The 13593-nt window shown below is 33.7% G+C and overlaps 1 protein-coding gene across 3 annotated transcripts in view; it reads left to right on the top strand.

Annotated features, from left to right (window-relative positions):
• Positions 1-13593, top strand: part of POSH (SH3 domain containing ring finger posh) — a 134785-nt gene that overhangs the window by 68006 nt on the left and 53186 nt on the right. For 2 of the 3 annotated variants that reach the window (XM_085823402.1, XM_085823401.1), the window contains exon 12: positions 7467-7922. In XM_085823402.1, the coding sequence (XP_085679528.1) occupies positions 7467-7922 (456 nt within the window). The remainder of the gene's footprint in view (positions 1-7466; positions 7923-13593) is intronic. The other variant, XM_085823404.1, reaches the window with a different exon arrangement.

Here is a 13593-nt window from a genome sequence, read left to right as displayed (position 1 = left end):
TTGCAAGTGATAAAAGCCAAATAACTGAGGGATTTACCTGTAATTATTTTTTAATTAAAACCTAATACGATACTTTTAATAGTTAATGGCATAAACTAAATAACTACTAGCATATAAATCGAATTTGAAAAAAAGTGCGAAAAGCCGTCGAGCTAGAGTGTGTAACTGTGAGAAATAAAACATAACAGGTAGTTTGAATCAAGTAACACTCTGAATCCTTGAGAAACACAGCAATTATAGGCTAAGACATGCAATTTATGAATACACAAGAAGCAACAATAAATACTAGGTAGTAATTAAAAACTAAATGAGGGTACAATTGGGTAACAGACAGTAGGGAATAGGTACCAAAGATGTAAACAACTATTGTAAACACCGAGTTAAAGAATATTTAATGCACTGAATTAAAGAATGTTTTGGGAAACATAGAACACAATTTACAACATCTGTAAATAAAGTAACATTAAACAAGGTGAGTAATTAATTATTATGCACAGCACCAAAAATGTCTTTGAACATTGAGAAAATAATAAATAACTTATCTATTGAGTTACTAGTAGCTTGTACTTTAGGTATTTTTGATGTGATTTTGACTAGAACTTCTCGGAGGGAGATTCCCTCAAACATTTTCCCCAACTCTCTGAGGAATTTGATAGTTTCTAAAGAGTCTCTATTATTGATGGCATGGTTAAACATAGGATTTCTAGCATGTAAGATTTTTGTAGCATCAGTGTACCTGGATAGTTTTCTTCACAGAATTATTATTAAAGCTAGGATTAACATTGCTATTTGACTGAACATTTTCTGAAGGCTTATTATATACATTGGCTACAAGAAATTTAGGACACTCGTGAAAATTTGCAGTGTGACCTATTTGATTACAGTTGCAGCAGCATACAGTTTCTAATTTTTTTGCAGAGAAATCTGCAGTTTTGTGGGGCCCAGCACATTTCACGCATCTGGGCTTTAATTTGCAGGTATCGGATGAATGATGGAAGTGCTAGCAGTTGTGACATTACACAACACTTTCATTTTCTATTATACTTTTTAACAGTGCCATAAAAATCCAAAAATTTAGCAATATCAGATATTCCCCCCCCAAGGGTGTTCTCACCTGAATTTGGAGTAAGGGCATGGGGACCCCTTTTTGATTCTATGCATACGTGCAACACATCTCATTTTGAATCCTAACATTAATTCGTCCGATATTTCTTCAATTGGGCAGTCGGTGGACAAGCCACAAAAGACTACTTTGACTGGTTTGTCATGTTTCATTAATATCACATAGTGATCGATTTTCTTCAAATCTAAGTAGTTAGTAATAATCCTGAGCTGGGAAAGTTCTTAAGGAAGTCCCAAATAAAATCTTACCCACTAATTCACATTTAGCTTCACTTCTTAAAACTTTCATAAAATCATTGAATTTAACATCAGGTTTGACTGTTATGGGTCTGGGTTTGGGCTTAGCTACATTAACAGCATTTTCAGAATCAATATTAATATCCATAGGATCATTTATAATTTGCACATTGTTTATCAGAAACATTAGTAGTTAATTTTTCAAATTTATTAGTAAGAGGAATTTCCACATTACAGTTAACAATTTTACTAGGTCTAGTAATAATTTTAGGGAGGATAAACCCTTCATTATCTTGAGCTTCATTCAGAACACATTTTGACACTTTTTTTTAACCTCGTCACGGTTTAGGTTTGCTAACATCAGAAATAACAACATTTGCATCACTAGCATTACCATTTAACATAGCACAGTCAATATTTACATTATTAGTACAGTCAAAAGTTGTTAATCCGGACTCGTCGGGACTTCGGCTATTCCGGATTATAGATCATCGGTTTAAATCTGGTAAAATGGCATGAAGAAATTATAAAATTAAAAATATGAAACTGTAATTTACGAAATAAAGAACAATTATGATCTAAAGTGTATCAAAATTTACAAAAAAAAAAGCTTAATATTTATTTGTTTACTTTGTAAGGATCTTAAGTTTTACTAACGTTTATTTTATTTTAAATCTTTACTATCACTTCTTATTTTCTACTTCAGGCCAGAATTATAAGCGTTAAGATTTTTATGCAAAGTTTGTCTGGCGAACGCCAAGTATTTAAGTTGTGTAAAACATCTGCCCTGAAAATAAGGATAGTGCTGACATCAACTTCCAATTCATTGCGCGCCCGCTGCGGCGTTAAAGATAAACAAATGTTAAAGTTTAGATAAACAAAGGATATGCCTTTATCCATTTTTTGCAACAATTCCACTTTTTGTTTAATGGAGTCCGAAACATACTTTCGCTTTGTAGATCCGTTACATATTAGTAAATATAAATCGGAAATTCTATTTGACATAATCGAAAGTTCAAGTTTTATAAGATTGCTCTAACAGTCTGCAAAAAATAATAAGCCGGATCCAATTCGAAGATTAAGGAACACCGCAATCTGCAACATTAACTGAAATATATAATTAGAGCTTGGCTTATACCGTCCAAACGCGCATTCATAAACGTATTTTGCGCACGCGCACACACAAATTCGCAGCCGTAAAGGTCTTACGCGACGCATGTGCAGAAAGTTTGTAGCTTTGAGGTCCGGATTATAGATCATTCCGGATTATGGGTGTCCGAATTAACGACTTTTGACTCTATTACAAGAAATTTAACTCATATGTTTCATAACTAGTATTTCATGATGAGTTAATTTAGCTTAGGAAGACATCATTGAACGACACCGCTACGGTGGTGCAGGAGGGCTCGTTTGGGATGGAATTATTCTGGGTTCCAGAACTGACCTGCATGTTCAAATTGGAACCATGACAAGCCAAATCTATCGGGATGTCATTCTGGAACAACATGTACATTTGCTTCGGGGCACCATGGGCACACAATTTGTGTTTATGGATAAAAATGCCCGTCCTCACCGTGCAAACATCGTAAGCGAATGCCTTCAATCGGAAGATATCACCCGTATGGACTGGCCAGCATTCTCACCGGACTTGAATCCAGTTGAGCACGTGTGAGATATGCTTGGCCGACAAGTTGCAGCCTGTCAACCTCCTCCTACATGTCTACCGGAACTTCGGAGAGCATTGCTTTTTGAATGGTGTAATATCCCCCAAGATCAGAAAATAGGTGTTTTTTGCAATTTGCTCCAGGGAGAAAAAATTGCTAATTTTTTTAATAATATCAAACACATAGCATCTTTTTTTGCTCTTTACCTTTTGCTTAATAAATAAGCTTTACAAATAAGTCAAATTTGTTTTGCTTCTAACTCTTCCTTTTCCTGATTTTGCATTATCCTTAATTTATGGACATGAGTGTAGTTGCCATAGCAAGAGGCTGCTTAAGACCAAGTTCCTTCGTGCTGCTCTTCAATAGGTAACTCTTTTGGGACACATGCTCTGACCCTCTTAATTTTCTTATTTTCTTTAATTAATATTTCTTGTGTTTTGAGGACTGCTTATTTTGAACATTTCTGATTTGTGAGTGTATTCTGCACATTTTTGGGGGGACTTACTTTTATTACTGGTTTCTTTTGTTTTCCCTATTTCAGTACAGAATAGCTCGATGTGAGGTTTTGAACAGATATCACAATGTTAGAGTACTTGTTATCCCTATTTTGAATTTTCTCTTTATCTTTTGGAGTAATACTTTCAAAGCCTGACCTGGCTAACTGTAATTTTTTTCACCCATGACCTCCCTTTTCAAAAAGTTCATTAGCAACTTTAAATTCGACTTCTTAAAACTCACATCACTACCAGGATCTTCCTTTACCTCAACATTGGTATCTTAACCCTTATTACATCTAGAGAACGCATGGCTAGGCAAAACATTTCTGAGAAGATTCTAATAGCATTGGTTTAAATGGAAGGGTTTCAAGAAAAACCAGCGCAGCTAGAGGCAATGTTCTGGCTATATGAAAAATTTTGAAACTTTGCCAAAAAATGTTTTGTTTGCAGCTGTGTCCCACATACAGATCAACCAATCAGACAAAAGTTTTGCTTTTAGAGGATCACAGGTAATTTTTAATTAAGCAATGACTGTAGTTTGATGTTGTGGGTGATAGAAATGGAAGCCGCTTTTATTGAAGAAATATGAAGAAACCTATAATTGTATTCTGTGTTTTTTGTAGTATAACCATCTAAGTCATTTTTAAAACATTTATATACTGATTAAATTTATAATTGGGAAATTTCAGATTAGACATTATTTTAGGACATTCCTGTTCATCTGAGCATTTGTTTACAGATTTTTTGTCACTAAAATTCGCTAAATTTTTTTTATTTTTTATAATGACCCATAGCATACCATGTAGAAATATCATCATTGTTGTATTAATAGAATTTTTTATTAAATTCAAGGTGAGTAATTTTTTAAAACCTTTTTATATATGCTCTACTTTACGTTTTTACTAATACTTACATTTAAATTGTTTGCTGCATAATCAGTGACATACTGTAAACAATATAAAAGGTGCTTTAAAAGGAAAGCAAAGCTTATATAATAATGAGAATACTCTTTCTATGCTATTAATGAAATACTTTTTAGGTTATAAATACATTAGAAACTATACTTTATTGTAAATGCTAGGTACTGAAACATTTCAAATTTATGGATTTGTTAGTATGCATGAAGAAAAACATTTGCATATATATTCTGTAATGTAAGTCTGATTCATTACATTAGTACTAATAAACATCCATCAGCAACTTCTAAACTATCCCATCTCTCTCACTCTCTATGTAAATATATGACTTATTAGTTGTGTATTTATATGTATATATGAATATAAAAATGAACATTGCCAAAAAGTTTATTTGAAGTCACTTCTAATTCATATAATGATCATGTAGTTGACAGCAACTATAATCATCAGTTCTTTGCATATTAGCCTGGCTGTGGAATTCACAGTTGAAAAATCATTTATGAGAATAGACATAAAAGAGAGTACTTTTATTTTTGGGGGGATAATTTATAATTATATCATATGTATGATTTACATAGTATAAGCATGACTTATGAGTAATAAAAAATGTAACAGCTATGCATTTATAAAACATTTGGTCACTTAAAACATACAGTGCAATTGATTATCACTTTGATATGTGTTTACTTATGATATTATACGGTATTTTCTCATTATCTGCAACTTCTGATTTCATTAACTAATTTTTTAAAAGCTTCTTGTGCTATTTTTACAAAACATGGTAATTTTTTGGCGTAATTTGAGCCATAGAATTGAAATATGGAAAACAATTGGTACGTTATTTCAGAAAAAGTCGAATTTTGCGTCAAAATACCTATATTAGAACAATGCTATATATAAATCTAATTCATATCCTAAGTCGCGCTTTCGAGGCATGAAAAACGTAAGTGGAATTTTGCCAATCGGCTCAGTACAACGGGAGATATAAAGCTGTCCCCCTCTTTCTTTATATATGGTATTTTCTCATTATCTGCAACTTCTGATTTCATTAACTAATTTTTTAAAAGCTTCTTGTGCTATTTTTACAAAACATGGTAATTTTTTGGCGTAATTTGAGCCATAGAATTGAAATATGGAAAACAATTGGTATGTTATTTCAGAAAAAGTTGAATTTTTGCATCAAAATACCTATATTAGAACAATGCTATATATAAATCTAATTCATATCCTAAGTCGCGCTTTCAAGGCATGAAAAACGCAAGTTGAATTTTGCCAATCGGCTCAGTACAACGGGAGATATAACGCTGTCCGCCTCTTTCTTTCTCTTCCCCCCTCCCCCGCAGTGTAACTTTCTATGGAACTTCAGTCATGTAAGCCTTTCAGTTATTTTGAGAAATGAAGAGAATTGAAAATTTCCCAGCTGCCAAGGGAAAATTATACAAGATCGAAAAGAGCACTAGTTCTCAGTTTTTTAGTTCGAAGTAGGTTTTGGAGCATTGAGAAATCTCCGTGCAAACTTGCTGTTCAGATGCTCTTTGCATTTTGTTACGTTTAACATTCTTACTAGTTTGAAGTGCTAACTACTCTTTATGCTTTGTTATACTGAGAAGCGCTATACGACTATTTTTGAGGAAAGTTTCAGAATCGTAAAGTGTTTGAGAAAATAAATGCTATCAAGCTATCAACGATTCAGTTGCCGTTCAATCCATTATGAACCAGTGCATACAAAACACTATTAACTAAAACCTTTAATTTCAATTTTTTTTATTTCGATTTTAGCATACAAAATCGAAATTTCAGCTTTATAACCTTTATTTTAAAAGAATCTTTTTCTAATTACGATTTCAAACATTACATGTTTTCATAAACAATGCATGTGAAGGGGCATGTTTCTTTTTTAATTTATCGATGTTTTATTATTACTCAGTTCTAATGCATATGTATTAACGATAACTGAATACTAAACGATAACAAATGTGTTCTGATACCTTAAGGAAACTCAAAATTCTAAATTCAGTAATGTTCTTTCAGAAAATTAAAATACACACTTTATGCAAAAACATAAAACTTTTACTGTATCTTTATTCAAGCTAAAAACATTAAACATCTACTTATATTCTGCATAAATATTAAAGTAATTTCATTAGACATCATACATCCTCAGAAAATAAACAAAATTTGAGTACTTCTGGTTTGCAAATCATGGATAACTATTATTTTCTTTAATTTTCTTTCTGGAACAGTACATCCTGTCATGAATGCTTAAAAAAAGTATATAATCAATTAACTGCTGTTGATAATTGGTTGTAAAATCCATTGACAAATGCAGGTTCTGTAATAAATTTTGTTAGAAAATAAGAAAAACTTATTACATTTTCTTGTTTGCAGGGACTGTTGATTAATTTGTGGTGGTGTCTTAGCTGGGGGTGGAAAGATTTTCATGTTCTAGATGAGATACAGTTTATTTTTCTGATATTATACATTTTTAAGGTACACATTACATAAAAAATGTTGAAAGGAAAAAAATATTTAGTTATTATTTCATGAGTACTATAGCACATTTTTTTTTATTTGTAGCTGTAAAAATAAACTGATGTCTCAGAATGCTTAACTTTGCCATTTCTTCATGCTTATGCTGAAACATAACTAACTTAACTGTTCAGCAAACGTGCGAGCAGGGTAAATTTGTCACTAGGACTCGTATAACCTCTGGTGCCAACTAGTGAGAGAAAGAAATGCTTTAAACTGAATTTATAAGAGGGAATTTTATGCACAAGTAGAGTATCTGAAATAGGCTGGTTGCCTGTTTGTTCACAGGCTTAAAGTAGTATGCTCTTGGAACCAGAAAATACTAGGTGCAGAATAAAAAAAATAGTAAATAGAAAGAATTTTGGATCATACTGTACTGAAGCTTAATAAATTATCTTTTCCTTCCAAAATGTATTTCATGCTATAATGTCATGATCCTGTCTTATACCTATATATATATATGTGTGTGTGTGTGTGTGTGTGTGTATTTGTTGTAAAAGATGTGCTGTGTGAATTGGTATTTACAGATGGCTACAAAGCAGAATGGATTTCCTTGTGGCCAACCAAGATCAATGGCTATGCCTCCGTGGACTTCTGTTTGTGCAATAGATTTTAATTCATCTCCATCTTCATCTCAAATAGTTACAGATTTCCCAGTGAGGACTACCAGTGCCTCTCCAACGAGGATGCTTTCGTATCAAGCTTCCCCAAGCACTAGTATTGGTAATCTGAACCAGGGTGCAATTCCTGGAAATACCTCTTCAGAAAGTGGGGCTGTTCAACCAAGGTATAGTGCTTCTCAACCTTCTACACCTCTGATGATGCCTCATACTGCTCCTCCAAACACCAATCCATTTGTGACTTCTGATAGGGTTGGATGTTCACCACCTGTTACAAGTGTGTCTACTTGTCCATTATCTGCGCAAGCAACAAGCTCGCAAACAAGGATAGAAAAGGTATGAAGAATTTTTAATATTCTACCTTATGTGCCTAACTCCTCCAGTTCATGAACATAACATCAAAAGGGGGGATAAGACAATAGATATGTCTTATCAAAAATCACATGAATAAATGATAAATCCTTGAATTATGTGTGCTCCTTGATGGCGAATTACCTTCATGTATACTTAAATGTAAATCATACAAAATGGTCATAATGAATGGATTGGTAATTCAATCATAAAAATAAATTCCCATTATTATGTAAAGAATATATTCTGCTCTACCTGATGCTTAAGTATATTTTCTTCTAGTTATAGTCATTTTTAAGAAAAATAACTGCTTAATTTGGATAATGGAATAATAGGGAAAGCTAAACAATAGAAACACAAAATATGCTGCAGACTTATTAAATGTATCTTTGAAGTGTTTCTGAACCATAAAATAATATGGAAGAAAAGAAAATACTGCAAAATTTATTTTCCTTGGTGTAGAATCCCCCCCCCCCCTCTGTGGAAGGGAAAAATCAAAATATCGGGTTTTAACGAAAGTTTCCCCTCCACCACAAATATTGTCTGCGCAAACAGTTTGTGTTGTTATTTTGTTTATTATTTTTTAAATTTGTTTAATCAAATTTTGTCAAACAATTTTTGGCATTAAGGAAAAAAAAAAAAAAAAAAAAAAAGACTTGCTTTAGAAGACTGTTGTGAAATATGTAAGAAAATATTAAGTACAAGGTGTCTGAAATAGAATTATCACACCAGATTAGAACGATCATTTACTTTCAGTGCTATTGCAAAAAGTCAGCTACAGACTGTCACCAAATCGTGTATAACTTTAGGTACTAATCTAGTATCATATGAGACTGTGAAGGTTTGGTACCGAAAGTTCAAAAACAAGGAACTTGACATTAAAGTAGCAAAGCACTCTGGCCCGCTTACTGATGTTGATAAGGCCCACTTGCAAGAATTTGTGGAATAAGATCTGTATGCAACCACTCAGGAGCTTGCTAAGGAGTTAGATGTTAGTGCCATGTCCATTAGTTGGACTATGCATTGCATACAACTTCAGTCGCTGGTGCCGCATGAGCTGACTGAAGCATATAAGGATAGACATGTTCGGGCCTACACTAATCTGCTCGAATATCAACATAAGGACAAAATTCTGAACTGGATCATCATTCGTGATGAAAAGCTGATTTACTTCAACGATACAGGCTGAAAAGGGTCTTGGTCTGCACCCGGTGAGCCCGTCGGCAGTATCGCAAATCGCAATTTGACTAGCCAAAAGATCATGCTAGTCCGTGTTGATACTGCTATCGAGGAAAAACATCAAACTGCAAAAGGGTAATGTTCGATCAAAATAATGCAAGAACACATATGTCTACATTCACCAGCTGGAAATTGTACAGACTCGAATGGGATCTTTTGCCATAACTACCATATAGCCCCGACATCGTTTCTTCTGACTTTTACCTTTTTTCTCACTTGCAGTTACATCTTGCTTGTGCTATCTTCCATTTTGCACAAGACATTCGAAATGAAGTTGATCTGCTTTTGAACTCGTGACCACCAAGTTTCTGGGCCGAAGGCTTTGAAATCTACCAAAACGTCGGCAGAAAATTATAGAATTGCGTTGTGCTTACTACCCGCACCAAAGATACTGCTTTCATGTTACCCCCTAAATTTATCAAAAAAGTTTTTTGGCAGAAAATTTTAATTACATCCAGATATTTTTCAAATTTGTTGGATCTGTTTCAGTTTTATTAATAATAATGTTAAGATAGAAAAATATGCTGGAGGTAGGTTATTCATTAGCGAGTTAGATAGGGTAATAGTTGATTGCTAAATATGTTAAGTGGGAGTTAGAAGCAAGACAGCCTTCAAACTTTTGCTACTCAAGTATAGGGCATAAGAATAATGTAAAAACACCAGTGGTAAAAATAATGTAAATGTTTCTATGTTTATTTAAGTAAATGAGAGAAAGATATCCATAATTGAAGGTTTTAGCTCTGAATGTACATAAAGCTGATTTACTTCATATTTAATCTCATGAATGCTTCATATTCAAATAAACCGAAAGAATTGATTCTTGCTGACTAATGTCATGAATGCTAGAACTATTGATAATTAATATGTACCTTTTTATAGCTCTCCCTCATATCTCAAAAACTCTTACATTTGACCTTTTAGCGCACCCCCTCCTTCTCTTCTTTGTAATTCCTCAGAGTTCAAAGCCAATATCTAAAGTAATTATTCTTATTAAAATACATTTTGATGTCAACTGACTCTGGTATTAAAACTTTAATATATACAAAATCAGTAATATAGAATGATTAATATTTACTAATAAAATATTTATGTTTAGTAAGTAATAGTTGGCTTTGATTACTGTTTCTGGTTATATATTTGCCTTTGTCATTTATTTTCATGATGGGCAATAAGAAAAGCAGAAAGCATAAGAATAATGTAAAAACACCAGTGGTAAAAATAATGTAAATGTTTGTGTGTTTATTTAAGTAAATGAGAGAAAGATATCCATAATTGAAGTTTTTAGCTCTGAATGTACATAAAGCTGATTTACTTCATATTTAATCTCATGAATGCTTCATATGCCATATGGAGTGCTAAATATAAATAGGCCAAATTACCTTGTAACAACTGGGAGATTTTTTTTGGGGGGGGGGAGTATAGACATCAGTTTCAAGAGAGAAATAGTTTGACTTGATTAGGAGTATATTTCAACACATCAATGAAGTTTTCTTTCACACTTTTTCCCCCATTTCCAATATATTTATGACAGCCTCTTGTGTTTTTTCTGCCATAAGTTTTTTTGAGGGGCATGGCAATTAAACAAACACAGGAGCCTTCAAACTCAGGAATTCACTGTCACATATTGGAGCTATGGTGACTGCAAACAGTATTTCTGCTTTTAATATTTAACAGTATTCTGCACTAAAAACATAGGTAGGAGACAGTATGAAAAGACATTTAAATTCGGACATCGTAATAGGTGACACTCCAAGGACATTAACCCTCTTGCTGCATGTCCTGCAATTTCCATGGGCAACATAGAACTAGACAAATTTGCACAACCCGCTATTTCCTAGGGGATCTATTTCTTTCCGTCTATTTTAACTGTACAACCTGCTCTTTTCCCATTCATGCTTTCACTTCGACTTTTCGGTGATGTTTAATTATTTATTCAGATCTGGTTTAACAGATGGCATTAGTTTTCCATATTTCTCTGAAATATACAAGCATGCTTTGCACCATTTTGCATCTCTTTTCAAAAGCTCAAAGATGTCTGTAGTTAAACTCTCAATACCATGGGACTAAATGCTTGACATTTTGCTATCCATATATGTATATACCCCACCCAATCCCACCAAGAAAGAGCCTCATAGACAGTGTGCTGTTTGTAGCTAAAGAAAGGGGAGGAGGAGGAAAAAAAAAAAAAAAAAAAAACTGAAACTGGCAAAAAAAAAAAAAAAAAAAAAAAAAAAAAATTTTCAAACAAACATGAATTTGGTGCAAAGATTGCAAGGTAGGATTTTGCCTTGAGCCTTGTTTCGAAGTTTATCATACTAAACTTCATTTCTAATACTGTATTTGACAGCATATAAGACGCACTTTTTTTTCCTAAATTTGGTCTCAAAAAAGTTACCTGCGTCTTATACGTGAAGGACACAGGTTAACTTTCAATACTGAATGCTGTAAAGGTCTAGACACACATAACTTTTTCTACATCTGTCATAATTATTTTGCGCATGCGTAAAATATCTGTCGCCAAAAAGCGCCAAAGCTGAAAGCTGATGTCGAAGTTCGAACAGTTTCAACGGTCACATTACGTCTGTGGAGCCTTTCCTTCTGTACGTAGACTTTCTTTGACTCAGCCGACACATGTGTCGGTATTGGTGTTACTCTGTATAAACATGCCGGTATCGGTGCTTAAAATTATTTGTTTAAAAAGAATACACTGTAAAATATGACTACAGGAAACAAGAGATTAAGCTATACAATTCAGTATAAACTAGGAGTGTTAAACTACGCCAAAGTGCATGGAAACAGAGCAGCAGCAAGGCATTTTGGTCCACCACCTACTGAAAAAATGATACGTACTTGGTGACTGCAGGAAGATCAACTGAAGACTGCTAAAAAACAAAAACATAACCTTCGATGCCCAGCTCTATCTTTGCCTGAACTTGAAAATGCCGTAAAAATGTGGGTGATAGATAAGAGGAAATCTGGGATAAGTGTTTCAAACAAAATGATAACCAATGAGGCCAAAGGATTTGCAGAAAAACATGGGAATCAGAACTTTTCAGGGTCTGAGGGCTGGTGCTACAGGTTCATGAAAAGGCAAGGCTTATCAATACGTACAAAAACAACTATTGCACAGAAAATACCAGCAGATTATGAAGAAAAAATACTAGCATTTCATAGGTTTGTTATAAATGCACGCATGAAAACTTCTTTTGAGCTCGCCGAAATAGGAAATATGGATGAAATTCCACTCACATTTGATGTACCATCCAACAAGACTGTGAGTATTAAAGGTCTAAATCAATAACCATAAAAACCACAGGTCATGAAAAAACCCGGAATGCACGCGGTTCTAACATGTTGTGCTGATGGCACAAAACTACCGCCGTTTTTCATATTCAAAAGAAAAACTTCCAATGGGTGTAATTGTTCATATTCATCCAAAAGGCTGGATGGACGAAGCTGGAATGAAACTGTCATTACAGAATGTATGGGGTGAGGCGACCTGGTGGACTGTTAAGAAAACCCTCTCTTTTGGTTTGGGATCAGTTTAGCGCCCATAGAAGTGAAGTCTTAATAAAGAATAAAGCGAGAGAATTAAACACCCAGATAGCTGTCATTCCTGGTGACTAGCCAATTGCAGCCCTTTAGATGTATCGGTGAATAAGCCATTTAAGGAAAAAGTGCAAGAACGATGGAACAAGTGGATAGGAGAGCCACATCATGCCCTTACACCCTCATGAAGCCTAGAATGAAGCGGCCCTCTATTTCACAAGTGTGCGAGTGAGTAAAAAGATCTTGGGAGGATGTAAAGGCTGAAGTAATTGTTAAGTCCTTTAAGAAGTGCGGAATCAGTAATGCTCTTGACTGAACAGAAGACGATGCATTATTCGAAGAAGGTGATACTAGCGATGACGGAAACAGTTAGTGATGACGATATTCTCGTTTTCGATGATGACGATAGTGAAAAGGATTTTTATGGTTTTGAAAGTGATTAAAGTCTTAATTTCATGATAGGCAACGTTTTTCTTTCTTGAATCTGTGTTTTTTGTTGTTTCTGCTTTATTTTGTATTATGGTTGATTGTTTGCCGTTCATTCATTTATTCATTATTGAAATTTACATATCAGGTTCAAAATAGCTTGCCATTTGTTAATTTTCCTTAATAAAAATATGTTTGGTAATTGCATTCAATGATCGTTTATTTGGCTTTTACGAAATGGGAAAACTAAAAGAAACGACATTTTAAGTTATTGTGGTACTGCGCTGTCACACGGACTATTTAAACTTTTTTCCATTGTGTGGCTCTCTATAATAAGGGTGAGTCTTATATGCCGTCAAATATGGTAAATGTTTTGTAAGTATTTTGCATATTTCCATTATATATGTTTTACCTTTGTATTTCATAAAATAAATCATAATTG

Source organism: Stegodyphus dumicola, chromosome 9 (assembly GCF_044657685.1).
Source record: "Stegodyphus dumicola isolate Sdum_Otavi_A_Nest chromosome 9, ASM4465768v1".
Taxonomy (NCBI): Eukaryota; Metazoa; Arthropoda; class Arachnida; order Araneae; family Eresidae; genus Stegodyphus; species Stegodyphus dumicola.
Note: the sequence above shows the minus strand (reverse complement) of the source record. Positions and strands in the feature narration are given on the sequence as shown.